Raw genomic sequence first — 22,383 nt, 5'->3', positions numbered from 1 at the left:
CGGTGGTCAAAGCGGTGGTGCGAAAATTAAGGACATGAACCCACCATAAATAACTACATCCACCCAGAGCAGAAGCACAAGCAGATCCTCAGGAGAGAAAACACGTTGAAGTTGTGGACAGCACACCACCTCTGAAAAATAGTACAGACCACCTGAATTGCACACATGAAATTCAAGATGAAAAGCAAACCAGTAAAAGGGTACGTGTCACACAGATGGTTAATCCGAAAAAAATTCAAAATTAGGAGAAAAAAGAAGGCTGTTCACGGTTAAGTATAGTATTATATTTGCTAGTGCAAACCTCAGTGATCTCCCAAGTCTCTTGCACGGCCAGAGTTTCTTCTTGCCTTTTTCTATGCCGGATGCATTTTTATCTCTTGATAATTAGAAAGTCTACATATAGTAATTCAACTATAACATCGATTATTCTTGGCCTCTAAGGCTAAAACCATTTTGACAGTCCAAGAGTGTCGGGTAAGAACTTGAGAGATTAAAGCTAAACACTTATAATAATTGAGGGACTAGAGATTTAGAAGTTTGCAAATAACCAGCAGCTATCTACCATTACTTTAAAAAAAAACTTGTGACTTTACCCTAGTAACGCTGACAAACTCGATCTCAACCAAGCAACTTATAGATGCACACCCATCCATCACAGTCCATGTATAATTGCCACTGAAAGGTGCTTCAACTTCTGTTTGTGTGCAGCGCTTGGTCAGTAATATTGACGAAACTTCATTCATTTTAAAGGTAAGTAAACAAGTAAATGCAGAGCAGTTTGAAATTACACAATACGAAGTATGAAGAAACTGAAAATAAACAACAATGCACACTGAAATGTTCGACAGCCGGAACCCGCAGTATGGATTATATATGAAGTAAATTTCGCAAGGACAAATGTATTGTAGAAAACCATAAGTATTATGTAAAAACTAAAAAAAGCTTCATAGAGATTATTAAGCATATTATGTCGTTACGGAATCCATGAAAAGATGATTAAGGTGCTTCATTTTGGCACGAAAGATATAGGCCACCGGTTTGGTCGATATCACACACTTGCAACAATATTTATGAACATGATTGATATGTTTAAGAAATAAATTAAACAGGCCAGTTTGGTTAAGTTAACGGCAATAAATGAAAGAACAGTTCCACAACCACAACATATATTACTTTTGTGTAGCGATACTAATTCTAAGGTGATAATAATTGCAAACACACCAAAACCGAAGAAAGTCTGAGGATGCAATGATCCTCAAGATGGTGATCCATTATCTGGAACCTTAGTTTTTGGCGGTTTTTAATAGTGGATATCAACGGGAAGACTGGTTTCCTAAAAAAACGACAACTAGATATATAAAGTTTTAAACAGACAATGCATCAGAAGAGTCTTTAGTGTCGATATCTGTCCTATATTAAGATGTTCTCATCTCTTCTGTACTTGTTGCACGAAACTTACTTCTAGATTGCATGGTCACAGTAATTTATTAATCACACAAGAAATTGCAGAACTGTATATAGATATCGGTTATCCTACAATATTGTGTGGCAGCCACACCTACGGGGTCTCTGCAAATTCATACTTGTAAAGTAAACAATGGGCGATGTGTTAAACTGTGCACTTCAAAATTCCTAATCGGTTAGTCATGAAATAAACTGGTAAATAACTTTGACTGCCTGATGCCGGCATAATCATAATTTATATAAGAAAGTTTACCTCGAAGTTTCTGTACTACGCCCGGGCGACTTTTTGGGAAAAATGTAAGTTTTAGGGAAATGGAGACAGTGCCACTCTCCCAGTTTGAACATGGCCAGAGCGTCACGCAAGTACTCTTGTTGGCTCGGACCACCGATATTTGCCTTCACAGTTCAGATGGAACAGTTAGACCATACGATATTTGAATAAATAAAAAGCATAGTAATACTGAGAAGGCAAATAGGTCCTCTTTGAATACAAGGTTTGGGAATCATCTTTTCGAGGGTGTTCTGCCAACGAACTTCGAGGAAGAAACATAGAAGCAAAGAAGAAGAGAGTTGCAATACCATCTCCACCAGCCAACATAAAAGGGATCCGATTTTTCCTTTTGCCCATTGGGTCCGACATGCAGCTGCACAAATCTTCCTTCGATTTCCACGTCCTTCTTCCCGACTGTCGAGCTTGACATCTCTAAGATGAAGATTTATTGGGGGAGATGAGAGGCGGCGTGTCGTTGAGATGAGAACCCTAGAACTGGAACGTCAAATTACCAAGCACAGGAGGTTTTTTTTTTTTTTTTTTTTTTTTTTGAGAACACCACCCCTTATAGCTTTATTCAATCAAAATGTTAATACAAACTCCTGCGGGTGGGTCATTAAGCCAAACATACCGCCCCTCGACAGAATACACAGAGCCTCTAGCTAGATCATGTGCATCTCCATTGGATCTCCGACCTTCATGAACAAAATCAAAATGCTCGAACTCCACCCTGGTTGTTCTGATCTCCTTCACCACCTGGCCGTATGCTATGAGAACATCATTGTTGTTGATGCTCTTGATCACATTGGCACAGTCACTCGCTAGCTTGACTCGGCGCAAATATAGGTCAACAGCCAAAGCCATGCCTTCTCTGCACGCCATCGCCTCCAAGATCTCTGGATCGTCCACACCTGCCAACACCATTGTCGAGGCTCCCAGAAACGCTCCCGCCTCGTTCCTCGCTATGGCTGCTAAAGATGCCCGCTTGCTGTTCTTCGACAAAGCTGCGTCGACGTTTATTTTTGTGACACCTGGTGGTGGAGGAAACCACCTCGGCGCCGCCGGCCGTGCCCCCTTCGCTAGCTCGTTCGCCTCCCTCTGTACCTCCAGGTCTGCACAGAAGCGATTAATGAAACTCAAAGTGGATAGGGGGCTTTGATACACCTCCTCATACACCGCCTTCCTCCTCGCATACCAGATCGCCCATAAGCTCACCGCCGTAAGAGTAAACTCTTCATGCGATAACGCCTCAATTGCCGCAGCCAACCATCCTCGAGCATCAGGCTCCTGAATGTTGACCACCACCTCTACCATAACATCCGGTAGCAAGGCCTAGACACTTCTCGACATATTACATTCAAGAAGAGCATGCCGCCATGAATCTTGTGCACCACACAGCCTGCAAGAGTCGCTAGGCGCCATGTGTCTGTGATGGAGAAGATCCATCGAGGGGAGAGTCTGTTTAGCAAGTCTCCAAAGGAAAACACGCAGTTTTGAGGGGACTCTGACATTCCACAGCGATGTCCAGTCCTTCTCCTCCCCCTTAGTATCGGATTTGCCTGCATTTTCTTCCAACCATGCAGTCCTCCTTTCCTTCGCATCTACCAACATCCTATACGCTGATCGCACCGTGAAAACTCCCCTCTTATCATAATGCCACGCCCACCAGTCATCTTGTTGGCGCGTCGGAAGTGGTATATTTAGCACTAGTTCGGCGTCCATAGGTACAAACGCTTCCTGAACTCTGTCAGTGTTCCACGTCCTTGTGTGATCATCAACCAGCTCACTCACCATTTGGGGCGGCTCCGCAAGTGGACAACAAACCGGTCTCAGCATGCAATCACGCGGCAGCCAGTTCGTGTTCCAAATATTAGTGCTCGCTCCATTGCCAATACGGCGAATCAGACCTTGCTTGAGAATTTCCTTCCCTTCTCTGATTGCTCTCCATACCCGAGACGGCGACGATCCAATTTCCGCCTCCAGGAGATCACAGGATAGAAAGTAGACTGCCTTTAGGATCCTAGCACTTAAGCTCTGAGGATCCTGCAAGACACGCCAAGCTTGCCTTGCGAGAAGAGCCAAGTTAAAAAGCTCTATATCTCGGAAACCAAGTCCTCCAAGCCCTTTTGGTTTGGTCATAGCTTCCCATGCCACCCAACAGGTCTTCCTCTTGCCCTCTTTGCTACCCCACCAGAAGTTCCGAATCAACCCATTGATATGCTCGCATAAACCCCTTGGTAGCCTGAAGCAGGACATACAGTATGTTGTTAGCGCCTGGACTACTGATTTTATCAGAACCTCCTTCCCTCCGGAGGATAGTAACATCTCCAACCAGCCCTGGATTTTCTTCCAAACTCGGTCCTTTAAATATTTAAAGTCTCCATTAGTTGAGGCACCCACATCTGTAGGCATCCCTAAATATTTCGCACTCAAAGCTTCGTTGTGAACATCCAACAAAACCTTGATCTCATCTCTGATAGTCTGGCTACAGCCCTTGGCAAAATGAATGGACGATTTGTCCATATTCACCTGTTGGCCTGAAGCCCGACAGTAAATCTGCAACACCTCCTTAATCGCCTCCGCGTTTTCCCTATCAGCTCTGAAGAACATCAGGCTGTCATCAGCGAAGAGTAAGTGTCCTACCACCGGGGCGGATGTGGCCACTTTAATTCCACTTAAGATCGATGACTCACTTCTTGATTTTAAGAGGCACGAAAGGCCCTCTGCTGCCAACAGAAAAAGATAGGGGGAGATTGGATCTCCCTGCCGAATCCCCCTAGAAGGGGTAAAACTCTCTGTAGCTTCTCCATTAAACAGTACTGAGAAGGATACAGAGGTAACCAACGCATGATCATCTCCACCCAAAGCCTATGAAACCCCAGCTTAAGCATGATGGCCCGTAAATAGCTCCACTCGACCCGGTCATAGGCTTTCTTCATATCCAACTTCAAGGCACAGCATCGAAGCCCCTTGGCTCGCTTCTTCTTCATGAAATGTAAACATTCATATGCTGTGATGATGTTGTCCGTAATTAGTCTGCCAGGAACAAAAGCAGACTGCTCCTCTGAGATGATCTCTGGTAAAATCACCTTCAGTCTATTTTCTGCCACCTTCGACGCTATCTTATAAATAACATTGCACAAGCTTATAGGTCGAAACTGCCCCAATTCTTCCGGGCTCGCCACCTTTGGTATCAGCACTACCAAAGTCTTATTAATTACTGCCGGATCATCCTCTCCTTTCAGCACCCTCATCACCACTGTAGTCACCTCCGCGCCACATAACTCCCAATACCGCTGGAAGAAATGAGCAGGGAAGCCATCTGGCCCCGGCGCCTTTGTAGGAAACATTTGAAACAGCGCTTCCTTCACTTCGCATTCCGTGAACGGAGCCAACAGTGAGTCATTCATCCTTGGTGTAACCTTGGCAGGCACTGTATCTAGTACCCCCTCCATACCTATCGTTTCCTCCGAAGTGTACAGATTTTTGTAAAAAGCCGTGGTCATATTCTTCATCTCCACTTCGTCACTCGTCACCTGACCGCTGGGCGTCGTCAGCTTTGTAATGCGGTTCTTCTTTCTTCTCTGGCTCGCTCTCAAATGGAAGAAACGAGTATTTTTGTCTCCCGCAGCTAGCCACTGTACCCTTGATCGTTGCTGCCACATAATTTCCTCCCTATGATTCAATTCCACAAGACGATCCGTAACTTTAATTTCAGCGTGTGTTGGCCCTTGTCTGCCGGGTACTGATTGCAACCTCTCGAGCTCATCCTTGAGCTTACCCAACTCAAGTCGCACATTCCCAAATGTGGTCTTCCCCCAGTTCTTGAGTTCACCCGCAAATGATGCGAGTTTACCCTGCAGGGATTGCAAGTCCCTTGCCTCGCCGGCTCCCCTCCATACATCAGAGACCATCGGCGAGAATTCCTTGTGTTCCTCCCACATCAGTTCGTATTTAAAGCCCAAAGACTTCCTCCGACGATTCTCCACGTAACGCCAACTGAGTAAGATCGGTCCGTGATCCGATGATACCGCCGTCAGGTTCCGGACAAAAGCTCCCGCAAAACGGTCACACCACTCCTGTGTAGCTAGCGCCCTATCGAGACGGACCCGACAGAAGGTGCCCCCAGCTACTTTCTTCTCGAAAGTCCAGCTCCGGCCCTCAAATCCAAGATCTCTGAGGCCGCATACATCCACCATCTCTCGGAACCCTGCCATCTGAGCGTGACTCCTTTCTTGCACACCTACATGTTCCGATCGATGTAAAACTTCATTAAAATCCCCTAAGCAAACCCAGGGTAAATCTGAAGCCGACTTGATGAACTTCAACATATCCCAAGTCTTGTATCTTTCTCTTGTCTGTGCTTCCCCGTATACACAAGTTAGTCTCCACGGAGACCCGACAGCCTCCGTAACAATAGTGTCAATATGATATTGCGAATACGGTAAAATCTCAATTTTTATTCCATTGTTCCAGAAAATCCCTAGCCCTCCACTACGGCCAGAGCTGCTTACAGCAAAAGAATGATCATAACCTAATGTATGCCGTAATCCTTCAACCCTCGACTTATGCACTTGAGTTTCTATCACGCACAAGATCGAGGGGGCGAAACACCTCGCGAAGTCGCGAAGCTCTTTAACTGTCGCAGCCTCGCCAAGTCCGCGACAGTTCCAGATAAAGCAACTCATTGCTGCTGGCGGCGCTCCTCGAGGGAGCCCGCCTTATTGCCAGCATCAATCTTGGTCTTCTCCGCACCCTCCTTGTCCTTCTTCTGCCTCTTCTTATCCTTTGGTGGTACATACTGAGGCGGTGGCGGAGGGATAGCCACCAAAGCCAGATCAGCGTCATCCATGTGCAATTGCCTCTGGGCACCTGACATGTCTGTATTAAGCACAGGAGGTAGGAGGGAGGGGGAGTTCCGGTTTAGTACAAAGCATTAACAGAAACACTTGGCCAGAAGCAGCCCAGCCCAACCCGTGTCTTTGGGCCTGAATGACCAGGGCTGCTCTATAAAGCCCAGAAAGGAAGCGATCTACTAATTTACATGATTCGAACTATGTTTTTGCGTGATCGAACGAGCTCTTTGTCATATGCTGATCGGCGACCCTGGCGCCGAGCGGGATCCGGACACGGTGGCGCCGGGCGCCGTCCGACCACACCATCCGCCCGAACTGGCGGGTAGTTGAGGTTCTCCACCTTGGGCGGCGTGGCCGGGCAAGTGTAGCGCCGATCACGGACGAGTTGTACCCGAGCGCGCAGAGGAAGCGGAGGTAGTCCGCGGTGCCCATGTCGTAGACGAGGCCGGGGTCAGCGGCGCGGTTGGGCTGCACATGGCCGGCGCCGTTGGCGAATGGGGTGGTGGCGGGGAGGAACGAGGAGTTGCGGAGCTGGCGGTGGTCATGATGGCGGGGCTCCAGTCGGGGTCAAGGGCCTTGAGGAAGCCCGTGAAGCCATCGTCGTGCGTGTCGTAGTTAAAGAGGATACAGGTCTGAGAGAAGAACGCGGACATGAACGGCGCTGGCTTCGTCTCCAGCGCAGTGCTCTGCACGGTGATGTAGGCTGCTGCAAACCTGCACGGCAATTTGATGTTGAGAAAGACTTAACAAACAGAAAAAAGGGCAAAAAAAAATGGCCCATACAGGTCTCGAACCTGTGACCTTCGCGTTATTAGCACGACGCTCTAACCAGCTGAGCTAATAGGCCAACTTGATTTCTCTTGCAAGCTGAGGATATATAACCTAATACAGACGGTTGAGTTCATGTAGGTAAGCAGCGCAACTCCATCGTGCGTGGCCAGCAGCACGTGTGCACCGGCGATCATCTTGTTCCCGGTGGTCTCATCGGTTGCGAGCACCAGCCCAACCCCGCCGGCTCGATGACATCACGATCTTCCCGTCCACTTTCGTCTTGTCCAATGACCCTTGGATGCATAATTGCCTGCAATGACGCGCTGATCAGCTTCATGCAAATTCGCAATCGCATTAGCTTTCATCAAAGGCTGAACCCTGCCTCCATCTTTAGCAAGCATAACTGAATAAATGCCCTGATACCAATCCAACCAATACTCAACACTTAAGCTAAATCCAGCTGTTTCCAGGAGAATCTTGCTTCAGGGAGCAGCAATTGGTTTGACAGAGGAATTAATGTGGCGATAATGGTCCCGGTGTATGCAACCCAAGCTGTAGTCACGACTGCATTTCTTCAGGCCATGACAGTGGCAGCTAGCCCTGCATTACATTATTATCGAGGGACCTCGCCATAGCCCCAGCTGCAGGCACATGATCACGGAGGAGCACATGCGGATGTAGTGCAGGATCCATGGATCCCGAGGCACCACGAGCCAAGCTTGCGTTGCGCATTTCCATGGACCAGCGCCTACTTTTGGAGCTAGCTTTTCTGAAAAACATATGTGGTTTTGTGGTGCCTCGTCGACACCTGAACTTGGACTATGCGGCATGCATCGACTGATCCGTAATCTTGGCAGAATCATGGCGGCAATCTGTCGTGTGCCGGCCGGCAGGCGGCGAAAAGTTGAAAAGGCGTGTCGACTGTAGGACGCGATCGAGCTCTGCCTACTCTCACGTGATTCGCACGGTGGATTGGACGACTTGGTAGAAAGAGATGCTAGGCAAAAAGGATGCCTGGTGGCGCAGAGAGAGGCAAGCAACAGACACACGCGGAAGCATGTACAGGGTACAACTTCAGTTTTTCGTTCAGGTTTTCCATCACACCTTGTTCATGTTACGTGTGTGTGTGTGTTTGCATAATAATTTCTTGCATTGTTCGGATGAGCATTTACCATTGATATACTATCTCATTTAGCCGCCACTGGCCTCTGGCCCATCTCCGCCGTCTCCAATCGGGAATCAATCGGTCCTCACCTTTGCTTGCCGCTCCAACAGCAGGAGGCGGAGGGGACCTCGGACATGCGCTCATCGTTGTAGTAAGGTCTCTAAAGTTAGAGATTGGTGAAACGATGGCGATATGAGGCTACGATGGCTATGGCGGTGCACACTTTGTCGGCGGCGATCTCGCCAGCGCCGTTGTGGAGGGCATGGAGTCATCTGGTCACTGCTACCATGGAGCGGCGGATCAAGTCCAGTCTACGCCTGTTAAATGTTTAGTGTCAGAAGATTCAGATCAGTTGATGTAATTTATTTTATATTTAGAATGCTTTGTACTTCTTGTGATCATATATTGTATATCTTTGGCTTTAGTCTAAGCTAGCAAGTTTCACCTCTTTGCTCGCAATAGAGGCCTCACTTTGGATATTTTTGATTAAAATAACCCTAAGCAATGTAACTAATGAAGAACCAAGGCAGACAATACGTCCATACACCTTGGGTCCACGAATAAGTATACGTTAAGATATGTCTTAAGTCAAGCTTTAATAACTTTGACCTACTTCCTAAAAAAACTTAGCATCATTTATGACATAAAATTTATATCGTAGATTCATCTTGACATGTAGTTTAATAATATAGTAATTTGATGTCACACGTGTTGCTATTTTTTGTACAAAAATGGTTAAAATATAAAATGTTTAACTTCTAAAAGAAAGAAAATGTACACTTACTCGCGAACAGAAGGAGTACAATAGTAGGAAGAGGACTTTTGGCTCTCGGGTGCAACACGCCCCCATAGACCAAAAAAATTATAGTAATTTTAAAAATTTAATTTTTTTTGAATCTTCCTGGAAACCAAGGATGATCAGTTTTGTACTCGTAAAAAAATGTTCAGAAACAAAATGATTCCCATGGCCTCTAGAGCAAAAAAATACAAAATTACGACGAATATAAAGTGAATAGTACCTGGTCATGGGGCGTTTCGAGTTTATTTCTTTACCCAGGATACAATAAAAGTAATTTTCTAGAGAAATATTTGTTTCAAGTACAATACCTGATCATCTTTGATTCCCAAAAAAGTTTGAATTTTTTAAAACTTTTTTTAATATTTATTTATTTTTCCAAATATAGGGGTTTGTGGCACCCAAGAGCTAATCTGTATTTCCCAACAATTGTACCCCATCGGGATAACGCACGTCCCGGACAAAATGGCAAGCAAAGGAGGATGTGCGAGGAGTAGAGGCGTTATAGAAGGACAAAATTGCAAAATACCACAGCATTTTGGGTAAAGACTTCAAAACGCCATCACTACTTCGTTTTTCAAAAGAAAAAAAAAACCACTACCGTTCCTCTAATGGTTATAAATAGCACTGATCGAAGGATTTGGACCGTTTCAGGCTCTTTCTAACAGAGGAGGTCTACCTACAAGGTTGATGTGGCATGACTGATCGTTGGAGAGACACATCAGTGAGATTATTTCCAATTTCTAGGTTCTTTTAGTGAAGTTATGAGGATTTCACTTGTTTTTTTTTAACGATGAGGGTTTCACTTGTTAGATCCCCTATCTAAAAAAATCTATATTCTTTTTCTGCTGTTTTACTCAATTCCTTCTTAGAAAAATCTTAGAGCATATCTTCACTGGCATCTCCCAAACAGCATCCGCGAAGCCAAATGTGGAAGGCTGCTTGGTGGTGCCGCTTTTGCCGCGTGTGGTCGCGTCCCCCAAACAAGGCCCCGAACACTGCAAATATTACGAAAATAAATTTTTCATTCAAACTTTGATTATATATTACAAGGTGAACGTGACACTCTTAATGGTTAGTAGCAAAATATATGTAATTTTTAATTATATAAAAGTACTTTGACCATGGGAATATTATAGTGACTCATATCAGTGGGTATGCTTTGACCTTATCATCCCATGCCGGTTAACCCTACATGTTAGGAATATTATGGCTCGTGTATATCTGAAGATACAAGAAGCTTAATGATTCAAAATTGGGATTTGTTCCTCCTCACAAAGGAGAGATACAAACTGGCTCCTCTCGGTATTGTGATGATAAGTAACATATCTACGCAGATACATTGTGATAGTGATCACATGACATCATCAATATACATGAAACAAGAAAAAGAGCATTGATACTGGTTCGGGGATAACGGATATAGTGAGCAAGAGTTGATCATGGGAATACGAAAGTCTCGCCTCGGGTTATTGAAAGGATAAGATATCACCTAGAGGGTGAAAGTCAATTGCAGATTTAGCTTGTAAGAATGCAGAATTGCACTAACGTTTATTTTACAAGCAAAAAAAAACTAAATAAGTTAGGCTCAACTAAGTGCAACAACACCAAGTTAAGCTAAGCAATATAGACACAAGATACATATATAAAACAAGTGAGAAGCAAGATATCAATACTTCACACACGGTGGCTATCACAAGGAAAGTAAACTCAGTTACATAGAGATAACTGAGACACGCGGAGTTGAAGATGTATTCTCATGTTCTCTCACACTAAGTGGGGACATCACATTGGGGAGACGCGAGCTACCTCGAAGGTCTCCGGAATGCTACGAAGGCTCACCTTTTTCTCCAAGCCAATTCCACGAAGGACAAAGGCCCTATCCCTATGGATAGCATGTGAGATGGAAAGCTCCACAAGCAATTCACAGGCTCCGCGAGGGAGAAGCCTGAGACTCTTCACAATATTTCACGAAGAGGTCGCCGAAACACCAACAACCAAACCAACACTAGGCAAGGAAGAAAAGCAAGAAAATCAAGGGTGTTCAAAACTTCACACTCAAATCTCACGAAAGCAACAAGTGTTAGGGAGAAAACGAATAACAATAGTGGAGGTCAACCAATGAATGCAAGATCTAGATTCCAAGAGTTTCCCTCACTTAGGAGGCATGGATTGGTGGAGGTCGTTGATCTCGATCACGTATTTCCAGGCCCTCAAAGATATGCAAGAATCATTGGAAGAAAGGGAGAGAAAGCAAGCTCAAGTGATTCAACAATGGTGGTAAATAACATGTTCAAGAACCCTAAGAAAACATTGGGGAGAAAGCCCCTTTATAGGAAAAACAAATATGACCGTTTTGGGGGAAAAACTGAGTTGCCCTGACTTTTTTACACAATCATTTCCGTGGACATCAGCGCAGAGCCCGACAGAAAACAAGACAAACCGGTGCCAGGCCTGGCGTTAAGTCTTGCAGACCAGGCGAACTAGATCCAGGCCTGACAGGGTCCCGGGGAGACCAAACCGGCGCCAAGCCCGGCGTTGTCGACCGTACTGCCGACAAGAAAACTACGGAAATAGTGGTATCTTTTACGTTTGGACTCCGATTTTGATGATCTCGGGCACGTTAGAATCACAACAACGAGCTCTACGGGTTTATGCATAGAAATATCATATCACAAGCATGGAGGAAAAAACACAATATGAAAAGTTTGACCTATCTATAAAATACAAACCTGTAAAACCTCTTGAAAACAAAATAGAAGATGCATACAAATTCCATTTTTGATTAACTTGAGTTTGTTGAAAAGCTAGCAACAAGCTAAATAAATTAATACAAACAAACACAAAGAAGCAAGAAGAATAAGGAATGAAAGTATGCAATGTATTGAGCTTCGTAAGATGATGTGATCAAGTTACCCAACCGAAAACCCCTCTTGATAATGTAGCTATCTCTCTCTCAACAACCACCTGGAGACCGGTTAAAGAAAAACCTAGAAAGGCCTCCATCACGGTTTCTTTCCAGGCCGACTTTTTCCCAGACATAGGAGACAAAAACACCAAAAACACCAGCACTTACTCTTTTGTACCATACATGTTTATGTTTCTTCTATTTAAGATTATGATACAATTTCTTATTCTAGAAACATGCAAAGACATGTTATTTGTGTACTCTATCTCTATGTTTTTGTTCTGTTATATAAACTTAAATAAATTGGCCCAAAAATCTACCTGGCTGGCGCCGCTAGGGCAGCTGGCCATCCAGGTCTTCGGATGCCTCCCATAGCGGCGATTCGACTTACGGGTCGGACACTGAATGCGACAGTGGAGATGCTAGCAAGTACTTTCTCCCATCCATATTACTATCCATAGATGTATCTATAATTAAAATATATCTAGATACATCTATATTAGTGTTGTAATATGAATCGGAGGAAGTACCAATATACAGAGTATATCACACATAATCATGTTCTAGTAGCTACAGAAGAATCTGCCGATGTCATCTTTCATTCAAAAGGCACCAAATTATCTGCTGGCTCGAAGAAGTATTAGAGCATCTCCAACAGACGCGGCATAACGCGCGAGCGGCAAAAAAAACCGCCAGTTTGGCACGCCCAGGCGCCCGCGCGAACCCCCAGCAGACGCGGGAAAAAGGCGCGCGCGGTAAAAACTTTGCCGCGCCCGCGGTTTCGCGCTATCCCACGTGGGAGAATTGACGCGTCGGCTGCCGCGCGCGCTATAAAGGTGACACGCGCGAACGCGCCAACTGACTGAATACTCCACGCGCCAGTTCGTCTCCGTGCTGCTCCGCTTCTCTCCCCGCCGCTTTCTCTCTCCCACCGACTCACCGCCTCCGCGCCGACGATGCCTCCCTCCTCCGGCTACCACGGCGTTCGGGCGCGGCCGAGCGGCCGGTTCGACGCGGAAATCCGCTCCGGCGACGAGCGGATCCGCCTCGGCACATTCGATACGGCGCACGAGGCGGCGCGGGCGTACGGCGCCGTCGCCTGGCGACTCGGCCCGCTCTCGTCGGACGATGAACTTCCACGACGTCTTCACGCGGGAGCAGGCGGAGATGCTCGCGCCGCCACCGCCGGTCATCACGCGCAAGCAGCAGCACCGACAACGGGAGTTGGAGCAGCGCCTCCTCATCGCCGAGCACGATGAGGTGATGCGCCTCGAGTGGGCGTGCCGCTTCCCCGAAGACGTCGCCGCCACGGAAGCTTTCTACGCGCAGAAGGAGGAGGAGAAGGCGGCGGTCAAAGCGAAGAAGAAGGCGAGCCGCGAGAAGCGCCGCGCCTAGTCCGCCGCGAGGAAGGCGGCGAGGGCCGAGAAGGCGGCGAGGAAGGAGGAGGAAAAGAAGAACGGCGCAGGGCCATCCACCATCGAATTTAGCAATTTGCGCCGCGCGCTGCAAAATAGAGCCTCCGGCGGAGGTGCTTTTTTTCCGCACCAACGCGCGCTGCAAAATAGAGCCTCCGGCGGAGGAAAATTCGGTATCACGTGCGCCAGCGGTTTACAGCGCGCCGAAACGAAGGTTTAGCACGCCCGAATTTTAGCGCGCATGTTGAAGATGCTCTCAGCCGATTGCCACCGTCATGGCCGCATGGACTGGCGCCCAGGCCCGAGTTGTATCGGGATATGTTTGCCGCGGGGTGGCTCCTGAACGTGTGCCTGCCGGACTTTACAAATTTAATCTTGACCGTCGAATCAGAACCGAAGAGAGGATTCGATTCCGAGCACGACCGGACTAGAACACGAGTGACGCCAATTGTTTCACCACTGCTACCGACCTCGACCGATCGATCTCCTATTAATCTGCTGGGACTTGCCGATATTGGGTACTGCTGAAGATCGCCGTCAAACCAAAACCTAGAGCCCGAGGGAATTGGGAGCGATGTCGCAGTACGCTTACCTGTTCAAGTACATCGTCGTCGGCGATACAGGTGCGTGGTTTTTTTCCCCACTTCGTGATGCACGCGAACTCCTCTGTTAACCTACCGCCACGTCGCTGGCGCACTGATCTGCAATTCAATTCCCCACCGCGGCGCCGCCAACGATTGACCTAGTACCAGTTTTGACACGAAAAGTCATTCAGCTAACCGCATGTATGAAGCTCGCAATCAGCTCCTTGTGGAGGCACGTTTCTTGGCGCTGCTGCAGGCTGTATCATCAAATATTAACAACAAGTTTTTTTTTGTTTAGCGTCGCCTCCTGGCAGATGTAATCAGCCCAGCTCGCAGCCTTGCTGTTGTACTTCTTTCCCTCCTTCCAGTTTCGATTGAACAATAGGTTTTTATCTTTTTATTTGAAAATTTTCTACCTGCGGTGGTCGGCAAAAAAAAAGAAGTGATTAAAATGTGTTTCTTGGCCTGCATTTGTTAAACAGCTTTATATTTGCGGTGTGATAAACTTTTCCTATGAATCCATCCCTCTAACTGCAAAACCATGACCACCGTACTCCCCAGGCGTTGGCAAGTCATGCCTCATGTTGCAGTTCACCGACAAGCGGTTCCAGCCCGTGCACGACCTGACTATCGGCGTCGAGTTTGCCTACCGGATGGTCACCATCGACCACAAGAAAATAAAGCTCTACATCTGGGACACGGTTGGGTTTTCCCCCTATATATGAACTCAAAACTGCCATCTCATTTGGTTCCCCTAACAAATTGCCTCTTACGCTTGGCGGGTTCTGAACCTCTGATGAATTGTGTGCAGGCAGGTCAGGAGGCTTTCAGGTCGATCACTCGATCCTACTACAGAAGTGCTGTCGCTGCCCTTCTCGTTTATGACATCACTAGGTACTTACTACCTTGCCATTTATAAACTTGATTAAGTACATAAGCTTGTATGTTTTGTCTTAGTATCTTAGCTGGTGTATACCGATCTTTTTTATCTCTGCATTTTCCTCCGACGAACAGGAGGGAGACCTTCACCCAACTGGGGAGCTGGCTGGAAGAAGTGAGGCAAGGGGCCGACGGAAACAACAATGTTACGATCATGCTGGTCGGCAACAAGACAGATATATCTCACAAGAGGGTCGTCAGCACGGAGGAAGGCGAGCAGTTTGCCAGGGAGAATGGTCTCGCCTTCATGGAAACCTCTGCAAAAACCCGGCATAACGTGGATCAGGTAATTAACTCGAAACTCCAGACGCAGTGGCGCACACAATGACACAATCACACAAGTTCTAATTCTCCATGGCTTTTCTAACATGACCACTGTGTTCATATTGTAGGCGTTCTTTGAAACCTCGTCGATGGTGTACGAGAAAATTCGGGAAGGTGCCATCGATTTGTCCAAGGTGAGGGTTGTACTAGTTACCTGCATTAAGTCGATTGATTTAGCTGATACTTACCAGTTTACTCCGTTGATTTTTTTACTGCAGTGTACCGGTGCCAAGGCCGGAGATGGTGTAGTAGTCATGGACCTTTACAATGGCACGATGTCATCTCAAGTCGGCGGCTGCTGCAACAGCTGATCAGCATAACTTGCACGCCATAGTGCTATCTTGTAGATACTGACCTCGATTGCAACTAATATATAGGTTGGATGTGGTTAGTGAGGCTCTAATATCTCGTGACCAGACAACATTCATTAGAGGTAGGTACATACTAGAGAGTGTTGTGTATGCTCATGAAATTATTCATAATGTGGCACACAGGGAACAATCTGAATTTATTTTCAAACTACTATAAGAAAGCATATGACAGAGTAAATAGAGAATTTCTATTTGAAATGCTAAGGAAAAGAGGCTTTAGCTCGAGATGGCTTAATATTTCAAAATCTATTCTTGATAAAGGCTCTGTGGCGGTTAGACCAAATGATGAGAGTAGTGAGTTTTCTTGACAGGGAGGGGAGTGAGACAGGGAGATCCTGCCTCCCCCATCCTTTTTAACTTCATGGCTGATGTTTTTACGAGAACGCTCATGAGAGCTGCTAAAAATAACCATATTAATGGTTTGATGCTGGGTTTAAATAATACTGGTGTGGTTAGCATGAAATATGCTGATGATACTTTGCTTTTTTTGAAAAATGACTTATCATCTACAACAAATTTAAAATGGATATTATCTTGCTTTGAGAAAATATGTGGGATGAGAATTAACTTCCACAAATGTGATCTGATTCCCATTAGGGTTGAAGAGCATGAGGCACAAGTGATCTCTCAAACCCTGAGCTGTAGATTAGGGGTGTTTCCTTTGAAATACCTGAGTGTACCATTACACCATAAGAAACTGAGGAAGGAGGATTTACAGCCCATAATTGATAAACTTTTGAAAAAAGCTTCTGGTTAGAGAAGGAAACTTTTTACCCATGCTCTAGAGCTAGAGCTAGTTAGAAGTGTCCTTGCCAATATCTCCCTATATTTGTTGAGTGTAATAAATTCCTAAAATGGGCAATAGCCCTGATTAACTCACAGATGGATCATTGTTTGTGGGATAATTATGAGGGGCACCATAAATATCACTTAGCAAATTGGGGTTTGGTATCACAAAAAAAATGAGTTTGGGAGATTAGCATTCCAAACTTAGCTGAAATAAATTTGTACCTCCTGGCTTCGTGGGTTAGGACATATCAACTTGATGATAACAAGTTGTGAAAATAAGTGATAGATCATAACTATAATGTCAACAATACAAACATATTCTCCCGTTCCTCTGTGGGTGTTTCACCATTTTGGAAAGGGGTTATATGGGCAGTTAAAGCTGCTAGGATTGGATATATATGGAAAGTAGGGAATGGTCAGAAAATTAAGTTATGGGAGGATCATTGGTTTGGTTCTTCCAGTCCTGCAATTCATTACAAGGAAATCTATTTCCTAGCTAATGAACAAAACGGTACTATTGCTGATTTGTGGGATGGTTTAAACCTTAAAGTAACCTTTAGAAGGTGTTTTGACCACTTCTATGTGCTATGGTATGAAGTGTTACAAATTGCTCAAACTATTCAGATCACTGATGGTGAAGACAATCTGATATGGAAGCTTGAGTCAAATGGCTTCTATAGTGTTAAATCCATGTATGCAGTAGTGAATTTTAGGGGGATTTTACCTGTCTATATACAAAATGTATGGGAAATTAAAGTACCAACAACAATTCGCTTCTTCTTATGGCTGTTGTCTCACAATAGAATTCTCACTCGAGATAACCTACTTAAGAGACAAAATGTGGATGATCTAACTTGTGTCCTCTGCAATGAAAATGAAACTAGTACACATTTGTTCTTTGACTGTGTAGTTGCTAAAACTATTTGGAAAGATACTTTACATGTGACTAGGCTGGGTTCACCGTTTCCATTAGAAGCTAGCTTTGGCTACTTTGTGGGAGCATAACAATACTCATAAGATGCTTAATACTCCCTCCGGTCCGAAAAAACTGTCGGACGCACAGTGCATTTACGTTTTACGAATTAACCCTTCTACAATGAGGAAAAAACGGCGACCCTCTACCACAGGAGACCGGATCCACCGCCGGCCAGGCCCCGAGTCCACTCCTGCGACGGCGACCAGCGGGCTGCCACCGGAGGCAGATCGAAGGACGGCGGCAGGTCGAATGACGACGGCAGGTCGAAGGCCGCCGCGTCGTGGTGCTCGATCCCAGGAGCCGTCTGGACACAGATCTTGATTCTCGCCATGAGGAGGAGAAGGATGGGGCGGCGAGCGACAACCGTGGAGACGTCAACGATATCCAGAGCGAGGCATTCTCGGTGAAGAGCTTCTTCACACGCAGCACGAGTGATACGTCTCCAACGTATCTATAATTTCTGATGTTCCATGATTGTTTTATGACAATACCAACATGTTTTGTTCACACTTTATATCATTCTTATGCGTTTTCCGGAACTAACCTATTGACGAGATGCCGAAAGGCCAGTTGCTGTTTTCTGCTGTTTTTGGTTTCAGAAATCCTAGTAAGGAAATATTTTCGGAATCGGACGAAATCAACTCCGGAGATCTTATAATTTCAGGAAGCTTCCGGAGCACCGAAGAAAAGTCAGAGGGGTGCCAGGGGGGCCCCACCTCACAGGGCGGCGCGGCCCAAGGGGGGGCGCGCCCCCCTATGGTGTGGGCACCCCGTGGCCCCACCGACTCCGACTCTCCGCCTATATATTCGTCCCTGACCTAAAAACATCGACCAGTTTGACGGAAACAGAGAAAACCATCCAGAGCCGCCGCCATCGCGAAAGTCCAATTCGGGGGACAGAAGTCGCTGTTCCGGCACCCTGCCGGGACGGGGAATTGCCCCCGGAGCCATCTCCGCCGCCGTCTCCACCGCCATCTTCACCGCCATCGCTGCCTCCATGATGAGGAGGGAGTAATTCACCCCCGGGGCTGAGGGCTCCGCTGTAGCTATGTGGTTCATCTCTCTCTCTATGTGATCTAGTTGAATATCATCTATGTGCTACTCTAGTGATGTTATTAAAGTAGTCTATTCCTCCTCCATGATGTAATGTTGGCAGTGTGTGCATCATGAAGTACTTGGTTTATGCTATGATTATGATCTCTTGTAGATTATGAAGTTAACTATTACTATGATGGTATTGATGCGATCTATTCCTCCTTTCATAGTGTGATGGTAGTAGTGTGCATACTATGTTAGTACTTGGTTTAGTCATGTTGATCTATCTTGCACTCTAAGGTTATTTAAATATGAACATTGAATATTGTGGAGCTTGTTAACTCCGGCATTGAGGGTTCGTGTAACCCTACACAATGGTGTTCATCATCCAACAAGAGGGTGTAGAGTAGTCCTATTATGTGATCATTGTTGAGAGTGTCCACTAGCGAAAGCAGGATCCTGAAGGAGATATGCCCTAGAGGCAATAATAAAGTGGTTATTATTTATATCTTTATATTTATGATAAATGTTTATATATCATGCTAGAATTGTATTAACCGAAACATTAGTACATGTGTGATATGTAGACAAACAAGAAGTCCCTAGTATGCCTCTTAAACTAGCTTGTTGATTAATGGATGATTAGTTTCATAATCATGAACATTGGATGTTATTAATAACAAGGTTATGTCATTATATGAATGATGTAATGGACACACCCAATTAAGCGTAGCATAAGATCTCGTCATTAAGTTATTTGCTATAAGCTTTCGATACATAGTTACCTAGTCCTTATGACCATGAGATCATGTAAATCACTTATACCGGAAAGGTACTTTGATTACACCAAACACCACTGCGTAAATGGGTGGCTATAAAGGTGGGATTAAGTATCCGGAAAGTATGAGTTGAGGCATATGGATCAACAGTGGGATTTGTCCATCCCGATGACGGATAGATATACTCTGGGCCCTCTCGGTGGAATGTCGTCTAATGTCTTGCAAGCATATGAATGAGTTCATAAGAGACCACATACCACGGTACGAGTAAAGAGTACTTGTCAGGAGACGAGGTTGAACAAGGTATAGAGTGATACCGAAGATCAAACCTCGGACAAGTAAAATATCGCGTGACAAAGGGAATTGGTATCGTATGTGAATGGTTCATTCGATCACTAAAGTCATCGTTGAATATGTGGGAGCCATTATGGATCTCCAGATCCCGCTATTGGTTATTGGTTGGAGAGAGTACTCAACCATGTCCGCATAGTTCACGAACCGTAGGGTGACACACTTAAAGTTGGATGTTGAAATGGTAGTACTTGAATATGGAATGGAGTTCGAATATTTGTTCGGAGTCCCGGATGAGATCCCGGACATCACGAGGAGTTCCGGAATGGTCCGGAGAATAAGATTCATATATAGGATGTCATTTTATGTGAATTAAAATGTCGCGGAAGGTTCTATGGAAGGTTCTAGAAGGTTCTAGAAAAGTCCGGAAGAAACCACCAAGGAAGGTGGAGTCCACATGGGACTCCACCTCCATGGCCGGCCAACCCTAGAGGGGGAGGAGTCCCAAGTGGACTCCCCCTTAGGGGGCCGGCCACCCCCCACATGGGAGGTGGAACTCCCACCTTTGGTGGGAGTCCTAGTTGGGCTAGGTTTCCCCCTCTTATGGAAGGTTTTTGGTTCGGGTCTTATTCGAAGACTTGGACACCAACACTTGGGGATCCACCTATATAATGAGGGGCCAAGGGAGGGGGCCGGCCACCCCAAGACCACAAGCTGGCCGCCCCCCTTGAAGTGGCCGGCCACCCCCTCCCAAACCCTAGCCGCCCCCCTCTCCTCCATATAGCCCGCGTAGCTTAGCGAAGCTCCGCCGGACTTCTCCACCGCCACCGACACCACGCCGTCGTGCTGTCGGATTCAAGAGGAGCTACTACTTCCGCTGCCCGCTGGAATGGGAGGTGGACGTCGTCTTCATCAACAACCGAACGTGTGACCGAGTACGGAGGTGCTGCCCGTTCGTGGCGCCGGAACCGATCGTGATCAAGATCTTCTACGCGCTTTTGCAAGCGGCAAGTGATCATCTACCGCAGCAACAAGAGCCTCCTCTTGTAGGCTTTGGAATCTCTTCAAGGGTGAGACTCGATACCCCCTCGTTGCTACCATCTTCTAGATTGCATCTTGGCTTGGATTGCGTGTTCGCGGTAGGAAAATTTTTGTTTTCTATGCAACGTTATCCTACAGTGGTATCAGAGCCGTGTCTATGCATAGATGGTTGCACGAGTAGAACACAATGGTTTGTGGGCGTTGATGCTCTTGTTATCTTTAGTTTGAGTACTTTGCATCTTTGTGGCATAGTGGGATGAAGCGGCTCGGACTAACTTTACATGACCGCGTTCATGAGACTTGTTCCTCGTTCGACATGCAACTTGTATTGCATAAGAGGCTTTGCGGGTGTCTGTCTCTCCTACTATAGTAAAGATTCAATTTACTCTTCTATTGAAAACATTAGTATCAACGTTGTGGTTCATGTTCGTAGGTAGATTAGATCTCTCTCGAAAACCCTAAACCACGTAAAGTATGCAAACCAAATTAGAGACGTCTAACTTGTTTTTGCAGGGTTTGGTGATGTGATATGGCCATAATGTGATGATGAATATGTATGAGATGATCATTATTGTATTGTGGCAACCGGCAGGAGCCTTATGGTTGTCTTTAAATTTCATGTTGAGTAGTATTTCAAAGTAGTTGTAATAGTTGCTACATGGAGGACGATCATGAAGACGGCGCCATTGACCTTGACGCTACGCCGACGATGATGGAGATCATGCCCGAAGATGATGGAGATCATGTCCGTGCTTTGGAGATGAAGATCAAAGGCGCAAAGACAAAAGGGCCATATCATATCACATATGAATTGCATGTGATGTTAATCCTTTTATGCATCTTATTTTGCTTAGATCGCGACGGTAGCATTATAAGATGATCCCTCACTAAAATCTCAAGATAATAAAGTGTTCATCCTTAGTAGCACCGTTGCCAAGACTTGTCGTTTCGAAGCATCTCGTGATGATCGGGTGTGATAGAATCAACAAGTGCATACAACGGGTGCAAGACAGATTTGCACATGCGGATACTAAGGTGGCCTTGACGAGCCTAGCATGTACAGACATGGTCTCGGAACACGTGATACCGAAAGGTAGAGCATGAATCATATGGTTGATATGATGAACACTTTGAGTTTTCGCCATTGAAGTCACACCTTTTCTCGTGATGATCGGGTTTAGGTGCGGTGGATTTGGTTCGTGTGATCACTAAGACAATGCGAGGGATATTGTTTTGAGTGGGAGTTCACCTAGATTTTTAATTATGTTGAATTAAAATTTGAACTCAATTTGTCATAAACTTAGTCTAAACTATTGCAAATATATGTTGTAGAGATGGCGTCCCCAATCAATTTTAATCAGTTCCTAGAGAAAGAGAAACTTAAGAGCAACGGTAGCAACTTCACCGGCGGTTCCGTCATGTGAGGATCTTCCTCTCGGCGGAAATCTGCAATTTGTGCTTGATGCACCGCTAGGTGACCCTCCTGCATGAAGATGAAACCGATGAAGTAAAAGCTGTTTACGCGACTCGGAAAACTCGGTACTCTCAAGTTCGGTGTGCCATCCTGTGCGATCTGGAATCCGATCTTCAAAAACGTTTTGAGCACCA

General features: G+C 45.8%; 2 protein-coding genes and 1 non-coding gene across 3 annotated transcripts; 1 reads left to right on the top strand and 2 right to left on the bottom strand.

Moving 5' to 3' along the window:
* Positions 1-6,789: 6,789 nt before the first annotated feature.
* LOC127304126 (uncharacterized) lies at positions 6,790-9,554 on the bottom strand. Its single transcript, XM_051334833.1, has 5 exons — positions 9,547-9,554; positions 8,814-8,844; positions 8,617-8,687; positions 7,167-7,305; positions 6,790-7,122 (listed from the first exon to the last, which is right to left on the bottom strand). The coding sequence occupies exons 1-5, from the start codon at positions 9,552-9,554 to the stop codon at positions 6,790-6,792; spliced, it is 582 nt and encodes a 193-aa protein (XP_051190793.1).
* On the bottom strand, positions 7,365-7,438 carry TRNAI-AAU (transfer RNA isoleucine (anticodon AAU)). The gene has a single exon. It is a non-coding gene; the product is annotated as a tRNA-Ile (tRNA).
* Positions 9,555-14,220: 4,666 nt separating the features above from the next.
* Positions 14,221-15,804, top strand: LOC127298248 (ras-related protein Rab-2-B-like). Its single transcript, XM_071821076.1, has 6 exons — positions 14,221-14,269; positions 14,792-14,931; positions 15,042-15,124; positions 15,245-15,455; positions 15,562-15,642; positions 15,712-15,804. Exons 1-6 carry the CDS (start codon positions 14,221-14,223, stop codon positions 15,802-15,804), a joined length of 657 nt encoding a protein of 218 aa, XP_071677177.1.
* The last annotated feature ends 6,579 nt before the right edge of the window (positions 15,805-22,383 follow it).

Source organism: Lolium perenne, chromosome 5 (assembly GCF_019359855.2).
Source record: "Lolium perenne isolate Kyuss_39 chromosome 5, Kyuss_2.0, whole genome shotgun sequence".
NCBI classification, from domain to species: domain Eukaryota; kingdom Viridiplantae; phylum Streptophyta; class Magnoliopsida; order Poales; family Poaceae; genus Lolium; species Lolium perenne.
This window is presented reverse-complemented; position numbering and strand designations above follow the sequence as displayed.